Source organism: Cyprinodon variegatus, unplaced genomic scaffold (assembly GCF_000732505.1).
Source record: "Cyprinodon variegatus isolate N-32 unplaced genomic scaffold, C_variegatus-1.0 Scaffold1173, whole genome shotgun sequence".
In the NCBI taxonomy this organism is placed as follows: domain Eukaryota; kingdom Metazoa; phylum Chordata; class Actinopteri; order Cyprinodontiformes; family Cyprinodontidae; genus Cyprinodon; species Cyprinodon variegatus.
In genome coordinates, this window is record NW_015151626.1 from 66302 (window position 1) to 82786 (window position 16485).

The window sequence follows — 16485 nt, forward strand, 5'->3', positions numbered from 1 at the left end:
AGTGAGTCAGTGAGTGAGGGAGCGAGCGAGCGAGTGAGCGAGCAAGTGAAAAACTAAAAACTCTAATATCAGGTTCAGAATAGGGTGTTAACTAGTTACATTCACTTGAGTAACATTTTAAAAAAAAGGTACTTTAGTAGTTTTTTAGTAGTTTGCTGTAATTCTTAATTCTTAGCTACTCTTACTTCAGTACATCTCTGGGTACTCCATCCTCCTCTGATCAAGTAGTAAAACAATGAATGGATTAAGGATATAGTTTTGACTGTAAATAAGTGTTTTTCATTTTAATGTGGCTAAAAACTGAATTTCTTCCCACAGTTAAGCTGGATCTTTTTTGGGTGGCTCACCAGATTCATTTTAGAACAGTTTTTAATTAACTGGGTTTCATTGTGAGCTTTTCAACTTGTCCTCTTTCATTTCCTAAAGAAACACAGCAGACATTCAGTCTGTTTTTCTCAATAAATAATTTTAAATCCTGCATTTTACTTTGCTGGAGTTCTGAACCTCTATTGTTTTCCCTTCATTTCTGAGGACAGAGCAGATATTTCAGGTGGGAAGCAGATGTAGCCTGCAGTGATTGGCAGGAAAACATGGCTGAGGGCAAAGACCAGTGAGAGCTGTTGCTTTTGGATGAGAAGAAACACAGCATGCAGTATAAAATACCTCTTATATACGCAAACTTTTTAAACAAAACACATTTAAGGGTTTTAGAGGTTCTACAAAGTCAGTTTTATGTCACGACCTTATCCTTGTGTATGAACAGGTGGCTTGCATTTACATAGTATAGTGTTACCAGTGATGCAAATGTAAACAGAAGAATCTCTACACTCCTACTAAATGCACCAATATCAACTGTGTCAAAACAGGCTTCATCCACAAACAGGCAACTTCAACTGTCTTGTTTTTGGAAACATTCAGGTCATTGAGCTGACTGGACTCCTGAAATTAGGACCTAGATAGAAACAGGCTTACTTCCCAAGTCAGATCAGTTATTAGAGGTACACTGATATTTCACCTTACAACCAAACCATAAAATATTTTGTAAATCACTCTAAATACTTACGGAATGACTTTAATGTCCTCTTTACCGTGGAGGATGTAGTCAATCACTTTGTAGAAGATAATTTCCTGAAAGAGAAATCAAATATTCACTTGGTTAACACACAGATCACCAGTGGCGGGCGCTGCATGTGATGCCTAGGCCTTGGTGGGCACCACTCAACTTAATCTACTTCTTATGCCTTGACGTCTATATATATATTTAATATATTGGTTTTATATATATATAACCAATATATTTAATATATATAGCAGATATTACTGAGAGGAAGATTAGTGTGAGGGTGAATAAGAGGTTAATTAAGCAAGAAGCCCATTTAGGGCAACCACAATCCTCTATGCTATAACCACAGCTCCGCAACATTTACATCCTCAGTAGCTGTTGAGATTCAGTATGCATCTAATTACCAAATAAAATACCGCATAAAGCATGAGACTAAAATATATCTCTCTCACCAGAAATCCTGATTATTTATAAAAAAAATCTTTATGCAGGAAGTCTTTGTTTCTCCATTAGTAACAGCCATTGAGGCCAGAAATACTTTTTAACAAAAGCAGATCCAAAATGCAGATTGTCATTAGCTTAATTTGCTCTAGCTGACCAATCAGAGGACAGAAGATGCTGACGTAGGGGTAGGCCCGCTTGCAGGCCCAGTGGGGCAAATATGAAATCTGTTTGTTACGGTTAGATCAGCCAGCACTGCTGATTCTGAAGGCTCTGGGCAGATTTGATTGACATAGCAGCACTCTATGGCTGAAATCTGATTGGACAAAAAATATAGCAACCACATAAAGGGAAAAAAACAAAGCAACCAAAGAAAAACAATACAAAATGAAGAGAATGGATTGTTTGGAAAACATTAATTCAGTTGGAAAGAACAAAATGAAAGTTTAGGGTGTGAATGTTGGTTAGTGTTTCTGATTGATTTTAGACCAGCAGTGAAGGCTTTGAAAGCCCTCACTGCCCACTACTGCTATTTACACACAATAGCTGCATGCAAAGTATCTAATCATGCAGCTGAGGAGTAGAAACGGGCATTTCCTGAGGCAGCTGAGAAAAACAGACCCTGAACTGAACTAGAAGGAAGTTTTCTTCATCTATGTTAACCACAAGTCTGATCAGCTGCTGCTCAGATAAATGGCTTTGTTTGTTTCACACACTTTGCTGCTTTTTTTTTTTTAGATTTTGTATAAAAACAACTTAAATTTGGACTTCGATTTTTCTCCTTTCAGTGGATGTGTTAAAAGGCCACACTATCTGCCATGTACTGGATTAAACAACAGTAACAGGAGCTCCCATTCAGGCAAAAGAACATTAATTGACTAAAGGTTCCTAAACATTTCAGCGTGTGACCCCCCCCAAAAAAGTATTACAGAATGTAGACCTCTAAAAGTACATTTTACTCTATAATCATCTAAAAATAAAGAGGAAAGTATTCTTATTTATTTCTAACCACATTCAAATTTTTTAACATTTGATTATTTAATTAATTATTAAAAATGTATTTTTGATTACCTAACTGGGAATTTAATTATTTAACTGTAAAATTTATAATTGAATAGCATAGTTAATATTTGAATAATCCAAATCTTGGCTTCCCATACATTTTAGCTTGTGTTCCCAAAATAATATTGCAACAGACTGCCAACTATCTAAAAAATACATAGAATTACTTCTAAAAATATGAAGTAAAGTAATAAATAACATTTTACATAATGTTTTTATGACATTTGATTATTTAATTCATTATTAAAAATGCATTTTTGAACACTTAAGCAGGTATTCAGTTATTTAACCATAAACTTTATAACTGAATACCACATTTAATATTTGAATCATGTAATTCAGGGATTCCCAAACATTTTAGGCTGGGACTCCAACAATGACAATGCTACAGAATGCTAACTATCTAAAAATACATAGAATTATTTATAAAATAAATAAAGTAATTCAATAGAATTTTAAATTACTGGTTTTTGTGACATTTATTATCATTTTAAATGTATTTGTCAATAATTCAATGTTACATTTAAATTTTTCAAAGTATATTTATTTTATTTTTATGGGAAATAGGTATATATTTCCTGATATATTTTTGCCCTACATATATTTCAGATCTCACATCACCGTGATTGTAAAACTGTCTTAGGACCCCCTATTTGGTGTCTTGTGAACCCCCCATGTGGTCCTGACCTCCTCTTTGGGAACCCCAGATGTTTTAGATAATACTTATTGTATTGTGTGTATTTCAATATTTTCTTTGGCCCTCCCTTTACCCAGAACCAGAACTTTGTGGACTTGTGTCAGCAGAACCAAACCACAAAGAACTGATTAATGCAGGGCAAACCAAGGAGCTAGTGGTGGACTTTCGCAGAAGCAGATCCACCCGGCTGACACCGGTGAACATCCAGGGAACGGACATTGAGATAGTGAACTCTTATATGTACCTAGGTGTTCATCTTAATAACAAACTGGACTGGACACACAATACTGAGGCTCTGTATAAGAAAGGTCAGACTCTTCCTGCTGAGGAGACTGAGGTCTTTTGGAATGCAGGGGGCACTCCAAAAGACCTTCTATGACTCTGCTGTGCCATTGGGCATATTCTATGGAGCTGTCTGTTGGAGAAGTGGCTTATCAGGAAGGTCAGCTCTGTGATTGGATGCCCTCTGGATTCAGCGCAGGACGTGGGAAATGGATAAAGTCTCCCACCTCATGCATGAAGCTGTCGCAAAACTGGAGAGCTCCTTCAGTGACAGACTGCTGCACCCTAAATGCACCAGGGAGCGTTATCACAGATCCTTCCTCCCAGCAGCTGGAAGACTCTATAACCACCACTGTTCCCAACAACCTCAATAAGTTGTTACATTCATGGTGATTTTGCACAGTTTCTACCTTAGTCAGTTAAATAACATGCTGCTGATATTTTGCACATCTCTGATGTTGCTGCTATTTTCAAAAATATCCATTACTGTAAAAATGTCTATAGCTGGATATTGGTTATTTTATTCTCCAGGTGCACAGTTTTGTATTGTTAAAACACTTTATAGTACAGTATTTTATCATATATCTTTTAACTCTTCACTAGTATATTATTATTATACATTTTTCCAAGGTCCATTTTTTGCTATGAACACCAGAATTTCTCCATTTCGGGACAATAAATGGATTTTTTATTCTATCCTATTCTGTTACCTTAGGAATCACATTGTGAAAACCAAAACCTTTGACAGATCTTGATCTGATGATGGCAAAAGTTGTCAAATAAAAGGCCTAGATAAAGGGAAATTATTTGTAGCTGCTATGGTTCATCCTTACCCTGCCATCAGGAGTCTTGGGTCCATCGTATGGTGGAGCTTCTCCCATCAATATGGGCCACATGTCAAAGAACTCCTACAGGTAAAAAAAAAACACACAACAATGAATGGGATTTAAAGATGAGAAAACAGCTGCCTCAGTTGTTTATTTATTGTTTAAAATGAAAATAAAGTTAAACTCAAGTGTAGTTTTAAGTACATTTTATCTCTCTCTATATATAGATTATGATCTGAGAATGGCAGGTTTTCTATTGAAGCCCTTAAAGATGTGTTTCTGTTTTTGTTCATTTTTGTTTTATTAATGGTTTTCCAGCAGCGACCATCTGTGCTGTCAGACAACATGTGTTCGTTCTCATATGGCAGGAGTCTGAAATGAACCGGCAGAAGCGTGTAATTAGGTGACAGCTGATGCCAATAAGTAGCTTTCATGATAATGTGATCAACAGAAATACAACAATTTTGGTTCTTAGACAGGATGAGGAAAACTACCATCTATAAAAAAAAAAAGAAAAAAACTTTATGAAGTAGTTGTACTTTTCTTTTTGAATCATTTAGTGATATTCTTTTGAGGATATTACTACCTCTACTTTAGTAAAATTTGTGGTTACTCTACCCACCACCTGTATCTTGAAATAACTTGAGATTAGGTTCAAGTATACAGTAAACAGTAGATATTGGGTGTTTTTACCATTTCCTACCCTACTTTTACCAACAGTAAAGAGTGGTTATATAAGTTTATGTTAATAAAATGGATTTTGCAAAAACAAAATCTGCCAAAATGTATTATTTTTCAACCATGTTATTTATTTTTTGTATTTTTAAATTTTTGTCATTTATTTTGAAATACCAGAATTTGCAGATAAGTTTGTCGGTTTACATGAATTTCATTTGATGTCATACCAAATATAGTACTTCATAGTACTACTAAAGTCAGCCTAGTAGTACAGCTTACAAAAGCTTTTCTGCTAAATGAATAAAAAACATAAAATGTAAATACTGACTCTTAGAAAAACTAGGACTCTGAAACATACCGGTATACTGATTTTTTTCTTTGTTTAAACTTTTTGCAAACTGCTGTGGCGGCAGAACGTAGGCCTACAGCTCAATATATGTTTTTTTTTATATTATTCCTAAAAGTCTTCAAAGAGTTAGAGAAAGTAAGTCTTATTCTGAGCATAAAAAGCTTATATTTTTCTTAAAATTAAGTTGGTCCAAGAGAAGTACTGTATTTTTTGTACTATAAGCATCAACGCTTCATCCAGCCTATATAAAGAAGCGCCCTTTCTGTGGATATTTCCTAACCGTCAGTGGGCGGAAGTCAACATTGGAAATCAAAGAATAAGAGAATAAGTTGCTAATTTTCATTTAGCACAAGCACACGCCAGCAGCAGACACAACTGAGAACAAATGTCCTTAATTCAGACATTTTGACATTGATTTCGGCATTAAAGCTGTCGAGCCAATGAAGAGACCGGGCTTCACTCCTACAGAGCTACTATATGTAGAGCTCCCCCCTTCTGGAGCGGGGGATGTTGGATTTCGGGGGAACAGGAGAAGCGGCGTTTAGTGAAGTTTAGACACTGTCGTCAGACAACATGTGTTAATTTATAAATGTTTTAAATCAGGTTGGGTCCGGATTATCCAGCAGGTGGGTCCAGATCCAAACTGTGGTCCGCTAATCCGTGACCTCTGCCCTACAGGTTTGGTTTAATGGATTTTAGTGGCTTATAGCCTGCTGCGGCTTTTACATATACGTTTCTCAGTTTTTGAAAAAAAAAAAAAACTAATTGGGGCGTGGTTTACAGTGAGCTGCTCTATATAGTTTGGGAAATCCAGTATTGTTTCTCGAAAGCCCTTTTTCACCAAACAAAGGCTCGTAAAATTTTGTAAAGAATTTATCAAACTGAACAATTTTTTTCATGTGTCTCATCAAAGGGTTAACATATACGGTACCTACAAACAACAGATTGCAATGGTCTGTCTGAATGAAAACCTACCTTGGTCTTGGTCATGTCTAGCAGACCGACAGAGTAGCGGTCACAGTTTAGGAAAGCTCTCACTGTATACAAGGCCTTGTGGAACTGTCTCTCAATGTCTGTCAGCTCCTCAAACACCTTGCTGGCCGACCAAAGCAGCACCTGCAGAGGGAAATAAAAACAGCTCCTATTTTACATGCCTCTGCTTTATTATCTCTATCTGAATTTATAAATGTGGAAATATCTAAACAGTAGTTCTTTGGTTGATTTAGTCAGTTTATATTTTGTCAGACTTTTCTTGTCTTCTTTAGGTGACTTGTCCTTACCTGACCCTTTCTGGTCTCGCAGCTGTGCAGGTAGCTCAGGTGGAAAACTCTCAGGATCAGGTTGGCAAAGTTAAGATATCTGTTCAACACCTGAAACGATCAGAAAAATTATTATCAGTGTCAGTTCATCAACTTTACTGCTAATCTTTACAGTTCCAAAAGCAGAAATGGAAAAAGTTCTTTATAAAAACATGTTTCTATTTCTCCTTTGATTGGTGATTTAAATGTGTAGTAAATAAGTTTTACACACTACCTCCTCATCCTTGGCAGTGAAGCACGGTCCGTCCAACTTATTGACCGCCATCATAACAGCCACCATGTCTTTGCCGTTCATGATGGGGATGGCGAGGATGTTTTTGGTTTGATACTCGGTCAGCTCATCAACAAAGTTACTGAAATGTGAACTCTGAGGGGAAATAACAGACAACATTTGACTTCTTCTAAACTTTAACAGGAACAATTTAGGTGTCATTAGGTATCATTCATTTTTGGGATCGTACTTTTTTGTTTTAGAAATATTCCTGGTTTTATTTTTATTTTTTATTAGTTGTTTATACATTATTTGTTTCAGACAGATAATCCCAAAAAAGGAAAGGTTCTTATCCCTTGTTTTAAAAGTTTGCTTTTTTTTCTGCAGTAGGATTTACTGTTGGAGGACATAGGGACCCCTCTTTCATCATTCTGCTTCATTTTATCTCTATTCTCTCACTCTGCAGAATCTGTAAGTTCAATCTCTAAGTTTATGCTCTCTCAGTTATTTTCTTATAGTAGCTTGATCTGTTCTGTTTCTATTTTTCTGTGACACCATCCTGGAGAGAAATATCGGCTGTACTGCTGCCATCAACACTTTTGTTTATAGATGTTGGAGATCGGCCTGTTTTTCAGTGAAGTCCTGTTTCTCTGACTGTGACTGGCTGGATGTGCTCTCTTCATCCTCTGACATGGGAGCTGGCTCAGAGCTTGTCTGCCTGGCTGTGTGTTTCCTGGACAGGGTGCCTGTGGAGCTGGTTGCCTTTTGTATCTCTGCTTCTAACTATATGACTGCTTCTGTCTCCTTGAACCCCAGTCAGCTTCGGGAAATGGCTACTCACACTGAGCCTGGTTTTGCTGGAAGGTGTCTTTCTTTTAAAAAGGGAGTTTTTCTCTCCACTGTCACTATAAAGCATGCTTAGTGTGAGAGATTGCAATCGAGTGAATGAGTCGATGCAATCAACTGGTTTTCCTAGGATAGAAAACTTTGAATCAATCTGACTGAAAGATCTGGTTGAATTGTCTCAGTAAAGTGTCTTGAGATTACATGTATTGTGAATTGGTGATATATAAATAAACTGAATTGAATAGATTTTTTCAGATGGGATAAACAGAAATCCAACCTTTAAAATAAACAAGAACTGTTCCGCATCTTATATATAGATGTCAGTTGTTTGTTTAGAAAGCATGCCAGTAAAAAAACATTTTTTTTTTGTCCTACAAGCACCAATGTAAACAAAATATGAAATTACATGACATGCTTAAAGCGGGTGTCAGGGGGGCGGATTACCTTTGTTCAATGAAGTAGATGCACTTTTTGATATTAAATGTCTCAACAAACTGATGATATTTGAAAAGTCTACTTTTTAATTTTATTTTTATTTGACAAACTGGAATTCATTTCAATTCAATTTCACAGTTTATTTCTATGGCAACAATGCAAAACACACGACATCTCAAAGCCCTCTGTGACAATTCAGTCAGTTTAAAGAGCAAAATCAGACCCCAATTCAATTGATCACTGCATCATGTGATGTAATGAACTGCTAGGGTTGAAAATAACCCAAGATAGAAATTTGTTGTACAAACCAGAAAATCCCACAAGAGGGCGTTTTCCTCAAAGCGTGATATTTGTCCTTCTGCATTTGCATCATTTGTGGAAGGATGCTAAGATTAGCTTGCCTTGTTATCATCTGATAATGACAGCAGTTTTACCTCCAATGAGCCTATAGGAACTATAGTAGGAGTGCATGATAAGCTGAGATATATCAAACTAGAGTATTAGATAAATAAAAGCCCCTGTCAGAATAAGGATTTAAAACATAGGGCCAAAATCAAAACAGAAATGGGTCACCACAAACCAAACCAAACTTAACCAAGAAGACATGAAAATGTCCTCTTGTTAACAGACTTTAGGTGGGAACCAAGAGGACATAAAAATGTCCTCTTGGTGCCCACCTAAAATCTGTTAACGATCTGCAGGGAAAAGTTCAATAGGACTGAAAACGATTCCTTATGATCTTCAGAAAGGACGATCAAAGGTCTTACTTTGGGCTCATGGGTTTTTCATACTATAAGAGTGGTATTATCAATATCTGTATAAAAAGCTAATTCATACTTTTGTTTTAGTGTGAAATTTTGCTCCAGCAGCAAAAGATTAATTAATTTTAATGCTTTTTCCACATCTTTACCAGGGGTGTTCATAAAAGTGGAGGTTTTGATTTGATTTCCATTTATTTAAAATTGTCCGTTGAGGCAGTAAAGGGCTAACCTGACAACAGCCAGATGCATGTCTCGCTCCGCCCAGCGAGCGAGACATGCATCTGGCTGTTGTCAGGTTAGTAAAGGGCAGCATTGCACATTCAAAAGGGGGGTATTACATTTTTTTGTACTTTATTATGTTTTGCCATTTTCAAATAAAACCTGCAACCCTGTAAGGGTTACAGTTTTTATGTAAGGACTCAAATACAGAGTATAACTTGATATAGAGCTTATAAATAGAGCTTTGGCAGGAAGCTCCTTTTTATTTTTGGGATTCTTTATCTTAATATACTTTCCATGCAATAGGCTGAAAATGTAAGCTTTTTAAGCTACTAAGCACAGTGATGAACTGACTGAAATGATTTTAGCCCTAAACAAAGCAGTATGGAAATGTGCTGCGATTCCATTGAAGCTGTTTTCTCTGCAGAGTGGCCAGAGCAGTGATGCTACTTTTGAAAACAAAGAGACAAAGTCTTGGCTCATCTTGAATCAGCACCGTGAACCAAAGGTAAAAACCCGAAGCATTCTGACATGGTTGCTTTTCATCTTTGCTCTGAAGATTCATAGTGAAACAGTTTCTGAATGACATTACATTTTGGTAAAAATTTATAAATGAGCGACGTCCTTTAAAGCTTCCCCAAGGGAAAAGAAGGAACCTTTTTATTTATTTATTTATTTTGTTTTAAAGATCCAATTGGATCTCGTGCATCTTGGGGACTTGTTCATGAATGAGGGAAAGATGGAGCGGGAGATCGACAAGCGGATTGGTGCGCCGTCTGCTGTGAAACGTGCACTATACCGGTGTGTTGTGGTGAAGAGAGAGCTGAGCCAAATAGCAAAGCTCTCAATTTACCGGTCGATCTACTCTCACCTATGGTCATGAGCTTTTGGGTCATGACTGAAAGAACGAGATCCTGGAGACAAGCGGCTGAAATGAGTTTTCTCTGGGCTCTCCCGTGGAGATAGGGTGAGGAGCTCAGTCATCCGGGGAGGACTCAGAGTAGAGCCGCTGCTCCTCCACATCGAGAGGAGCCAGTTGAGGTGGCTCGGGCATCTGATTAGGATGCCTCCTTGAGGTGTTCCAGGCACGTCCCACCTGGAGGAGGGACTATGAGCGCCTTGGGATTCCCCCGGAGGAGCTGGCCCAAGTGGCTGGTGAGAGGGACGTCCAGGCCTCCCTACTGAAGCTGCTACCCCCGCGACCCGACCCTGGATGGATGGATGGATGGATGGNGGATGGATGGATGGATGGATGGATGGATGGATGGATGGATGGATGGATGGATGGATGGATGGATGGATGGATGGATGGATGGATGGATCTCATGCACACAACAAACAGAAACTATACAGCAAAAAGCACAAACATGACAGGAAATCACTCGAAGCATGCAGTTATGCAAGCTGGGCATTTGTTAAGTCGGTCAAAAAGTAACACTGCCCCTCACATGGAGGGGGAAACAATGTCTTTTAATTTATGTCTGCAGTTTCTGAGAAACTCAGAAGGATTTTTTCTAAACATTACCTACCCGTAGGGCTGCAAATAACGATGATTTTGCAAATCGATTAATATGTCGATTTTTTAATCATTTGATAATCAGAAAGTCAAAGAAGGTTTTTTACTAAATTAAACAAGGTGAAACAAAAACTTTTCCACTTCTGGACAGAGGACATTGACAGACGAAAAGGATTTCTTTCATCTTAAATGCAAAATGTTTAGATATTTTTTTACAGTTTTGGTATAATTATCGCTCTGAGTGCGTCGCTCTGTCAGCTTAAGGTATGTTTTAGAGTCTATATAATCAAGTTAACGATTAATTGATTACTAAATTAGTAGACATTAATTTTAATAATCGATTAATCTGATTAATTGTTTCAGGCCTACTTTCAGTTCAATTTAATTTAGTTTATTTCTACAGCGCCAATTCAGAAAACATGTCATCTCAAAGTACTTTATAGAGACAATTCAACCAGATCATACTGTAAAATTGATTCAAATTTTTATATCTAAAGAAAACCATATGATTGCATCAACTCATTGACTCGAAGGCAAACCCTTACCAGTGAATTTTGAACCCCAAAACTGGTTCATTCCAGATACAAAACACCTAATAAAAGCATTGGCATTGTTTATGAAGTCCTACATCGGAGAAACCACACAACTACAACACAAACGCAGAACAAAGGCCACATTTGGGACAGAGAGGATAGATGGTTTGACAGAGGGGTAAAGAAAGCCATCTTTGTTAAAGAAGGAAAGTCATCACTGAACAGAAGAGGAGGATTGGAGCTCATTATGAAGTGGTTAAACCAGCTCACCGACCATGAATCAAATGGCCAAACACAAAACTCATCAAAGACAGAAAAAACCAACAAAGTCAGGAAAACAACAGGTGGTTATTTGATTTGCATCCGACTCCTGAATAGGTTCTCAAACACATTCAGAAAAACTGAGCGACAATTCAGTTGCATTTAAGCCTGTTTTGTGGTTGCCATGACTGATGACTGAAATGTTGCATAAAACATATAAAAATGTTAGTCAAAATTCCCTAACTTGTACTTTATCTTTTAAATTATTTAAAATACCATAAAGTTAATTTCTTTCTACACCAGGAGACAATGATGAGAACAAGACTAAGCGTGGCAGAAAAGATTTAAGGTGTGTTATTGTGCTGAGTCGGGGAAAGTGGCTCAGCGCCTGTGTGACCTACAGGAATAATCTGGGCTCACTCTAATTTAGGACACGTTAAGTTACTCCATGTTCATACCCTCCATTTTTTTTTCCTCATTTAAGCCATAAACATGGTGTATCCACTCATTGAATTATGAATAAAATCCACCCTGCAAATGAGGGGATTTTTAAATTCAGTTGTAGAAGGGAAAGACAAACGTTGAAGGGAAATTGAGGCCAGCGCTTAGTCACTCACTGCATAATCCCCACCTACGGTGCAGCACAATCCTCTGCTAGATTGGATTGGGATGGAAATAGCATGTGCAGAGACAGTGACTTCCAGTCTGTTGCTAAAAAGTCATCCTCCATGCATTAGCAACGTAAAGCCAATCAATTAATAGAAACATTAGCTGCTACTTTACAGCCAATGGGGGAAAATGGAGGCTTGCAGCTTTTGATAGTGATGGTTTCCTTTTATGTGTTGTGGTGAGGCTGTGACTTCATGGTCTGAGGATTTGAGCAGAAGGAGATCTGTTCTGTCGTGGCTCAAAAGAAACTGGCAGGTCTGGCAGAGAGTGGAGGATCAAAAAAGAAATAAATAAAGCAACAACTGTCCCTGCTCTGTTTTCTTCACACATTAATAGTTCAGCTCCCTAATCTCACATAAAAGGATGTAATTCAACTGATATAGAGAAGTACTTATGATGCATCTGTAAAGTCTGCTTCACTATTACCAGTAAATGTCACAAAAACACTTTGGGCAGGTGTGGGCGGAGGGGGGTATGTAGATCTGTGAGAGCATGATGGGTACAAAAAGAAATAATGAGTTTGTTGGCTGTTTTGAAATGTCAAAGCCTGTAATGAGCTTGAGCTTCCACAATGGAATTAGATGCAGTGGTGTGGTATTTTGGCGCCCTCTGGTGGTCAATAAGAGAGTAACACAGAACTCTTAAATTCACATAATTAATAATAATAATTGAAGTTTATTGATCTCAAATTGGAGAAATTTGCCTCTGCATTTAAAACACCCCCCTGGCTGCCATTGTGCAGCACCCAAGGAGCAGTGTGGGGTTAAAGATCTTACTCAAGGACCCAGAGTGGAGGCTGTGGGGATCGAACCAGGTACTTGCAACCTTTTCAGAGCAAAAGCGCACTGCTATAACCACTAGACCAGCACTCCCGTAATGGATTTAAAGGTGGCCTACCTGCGATACATCAGGAACATTGACCATCTTCTTGCTTGTGGCAACATGGCCCACGATGCCCATGTCCAGCGGATACACAATCTCACTGTCAGGCTGCACCAGGCATTCCTCGTATATTGCATCTTTATGAACGTTGAATAATCTATAAAAGCAAAGTGAGAACAGACATGTTTTTGGATGATTGTTGATGATTATCCTATAAAAGTTAACTTGCATGGGCTTAAGAAAAATGAAAAAAATTATCAGAAAATGATTGAACTCACTATAGTTGAAGCAATGCAATTATTTAAAGCCTCTGCATTAGCATTAGTGCATGGGAATTAAGAGTTCAAATGTATGACTTTATATCCAGACAAATCAGCTAGAGCTGTAGGAGTTTACAACTTTAAAGGGAAGTTTTTTTGTTTTAATAAAACTTGTTAATAAAAGTCTGAGAGACCTTGTGGCGAGCTCAGCCACGCCGTTCCTCTGCCGGTACATGAAGAGGCTCATGCGGTCGGCCCTCATCATGAAGCTGAGGTGTTTCATGAGCTTGAAGACGGAGCGCTCAGTCTGCAAGTTGTCCTGTATGTCCCGTACCAGGTCGAAAAGAATCTCACTCTCATCCACCATGGTCAGCTCATGGAAGGTCCGGACGTCCAACACAGGCTGGCGGTTGCTGTCCAGCAGGTCTGAGATGATTTTGGGCTTCAGGTTTATGTCATAGTACTGCTTTGCAAATGCTGGGTTGGCGTCCAGGAACTGCTCTGCTGCAGCTGCATCCACCATGGCTGCTGCTGCAAAAATAATGTTGTAAAACACATTATATAGTATGTATTAGTACGTACTCCTGTAGTGTACTAGTATGTACTCCTGTATGAAGATGCATTTAAAGCTGAAAAAAGTAGATTTGCCTTTTTATAACAGGAGCATTATCTCAAATTGAATTTTCAGGACAGAATCCGACAAACGTGTGAATATTCAGAGGAGTTAAATCACCAAACAATCCAACTCAAATGAAATCATATCACATTTTAAGGAAGAATACTGAATTGATCCAAACGTCCAAACTCCTTTTTGCCTGGGGTGTAGAAATGTGCCTGAGAGGCCAGTTTATTGTAGTCACTCTTCAAAGCAGAAGACAAACACATAGTAATCATAGAAGAACTGTTTTTATTTTCCCAAGTTGTTTAACAAGAACATAGCTGTTCAAATTAAGCCAGTATCTTTAGTCATAAATTTTAAGTTTATCTCCCAGCGCCTGTGGTGGGACGATGATGGTGAAAGCCTACAGTAAAAGAGCTGTAACAAAGAGTGGCCTTACAGGGTCATCAAATAAATGGCGGATCAGAGGACATACCCCAAAAAAATAACCTCTCCTACCATTATAAATAAATGCATGTAATCTGCAAAATATACAGGAATTTGACTTAAAGACTGTACTTGGCTAAGATATCACTTAGATGGAGAATTATAAAAGGGGTCTAAAACCATATCATGCCCATTTTTCCAGTGGTAGAAGAGCTGTGATGGTATGGGACTATTTTTTTTCCTTAGGTCCTGGAAACTCTTAAAAATTCAGCACAATTCAAATAAAATCTGGATTAATTCGCCCAAAATCCTAAAATATGCCGTCTCTACTGGTACTAATCCAGAAAATGTGGTCAAACCAACATAAAAAAGGGTTTAAAAACATCATCCTCTCTGTGTGAAAGGCATAAGAAGAGATATGAGGCTGTTTTTTCAATATACTAGGTTGATCAAGAAAAAAAAATAGAATTCAAGGGTGAGTTTGCAACAACTATTAAAACCGTTTTTTTTTTTTTCCTTTTAATTATTTGTTATGAGGGAGGCGATAGTGACACCTGAAATCATGTGAATATGACAGTCAAACATAATCAAATCATATTTACACCTTTTCGAATCCAGTTAGAGCTAACATAACATACTATGCAATAAAAACAACAAAGGTAAATAAAGTAAATAAATAATAAAGTAAATAAATAGATACCATCACTTCAAAGCAGTGATATCTTCTATTTAAGGAAATAGTTCCCCATCAAAAAGTTTAAAATCTACTCAAACTGGAGCTGTAACATCACATAATCAACTTTCTTGAGATTAATAATAAAATGTTATAGTTATACCAATTTTAAAACATTGTGAACCATTAGGTTGATCTCAAGGGAAAGAAAGAGAATGTGAATTTGAAGTGAATATTGGTACCTGTTAATTCCTTGTATGATCCCCCAGCAAAGTGTGTAATCCCTCTGTCCTCCTTAACGGCCAAGGTGCAGTTGTCTGAGAAGAGAAAGGGGATTACAAGGATGGTTTTAAATGGTCATGTGTTGACATAATCCTGCATCCAATTACAAACATGTGGATTACAAAACCAGCCAATGTTTAATGAAACTATAAGGGATTTTACTGTCTGTCTCCAAACAATTAGCCCTAAAGGATCTTAATATAAACACCTGGCTTTGAAAAAATGCTGTGTATATGAAATGTCTGGAAAAATAAAACCTTAAACCATCAGTTAACTTTGTATTTTGTTCTTTACTGTGAGACACTCACACAGACTATTTGATTTATTGACTAAAGCTAAGAAAAGCCAATAATTCCTCTAACAACTCCCTTTTCAGAGGCATAGGCCAGTGTCGGGTATTGCAGGCCAACAACCACCTGGACCACTCCCCATTACTGGAGATGCTTTTTGGTTCAATTTGCATGTTTTCTAAGCCATAACAAGGCTTTAATGGGCTACTCTATAAGCCTTGAACTCGACGCTAATCCAGACATCTTGAATTGAAAAGCTTTCCTGGATGGGAAGCGAAACATCTTTAAACTGGAAAACAAAGCCCAGTGGTTTGGTTTTTGACCTTTTTTTGGAAGGACTATGACCTGGATGACTGAGAATCTTCACCAGCACATTCCCTGCTCAATATTTGTGGTAGAGAGATATATATGCTTTTCTGGAAAAACAAAACATTTTTCAAGAGCGGTTCTCTGTTCCAGTTTTAAAATGTTCTAAATAGATTTAAGCAACACATCAAGTTTTCTTGTTCTGCTTCTACATTAATGTGTAATTTTTTCAGGTTAACAAAAACACAAATAAATTTAGTAATTAACTTACTGTCTGTTTATGTGCAGGACTTATGTGCAACTAGAAAGTTGATTATTATAGTTGTCATTATCGTTAATAGCTAAGAAAGGCCGCGTCAGTCATGGAATATAAAGATGTACAGAACAAGTAAATGTGGTGTCACAGAAACAAAAGTGGTCACACAAATATGGACCTTAAAAAAGTGTATCAAAAGAATATGTGACTGAGTTAAAACATAAAATAGACAAATAAAACGCTGTACTGTACAATGTTTTTATGATATAAAGACTGTGCATCTGGAGAATAATGAGTATAAATAAATAATCAATATAATAAT

The 16485-nt window shown here is 37.4% G+C and overlaps 1 protein-coding gene across 1 annotated transcript in view; it reads right to left on the reverse strand.

Annotated features, from left to right (window-relative positions):
• LOC107101930 (rod cGMP-specific 3',5'-cyclic phosphodiesterase subunit alpha-like) overlaps window positions 1–15323 on the reverse strand; it is a 46411-nt gene extending 31088 nt beyond the window's left edge. The window contains exons 1-8 of the mRNA XM_015401022.1: window positions 15272–15323; window positions 13506–13842; window positions 13067–13208; window positions 6933–7085; window positions 6680–6769; window positions 6375–6515; window positions 4379–4453; window positions 1064–1128 (exon numbers count right to left, since the gene is read on the reverse strand). Coding sequence (XP_015256508.1) covers window positions 1064–1128; window positions 4379–4453; window positions 6375–6515; window positions 6680–6769; window positions 6933–7085; window positions 13067–13208; window positions 13506–13834 — 995 coding nt within the window. The 5' untranslated portion in view covers window positions 13835–13842; window positions 15272–15323. The remainder of the gene's footprint in view (window positions 1–1063; window positions 1129–4378; window positions 4454–6374; window positions 6516–6679; window positions 6770–6932; window positions 7086–13066; window positions 13209–13505; window positions 13843–15271) is intronic.
• Window positions 15324–16485: the final 1162 nt, after the last annotated feature.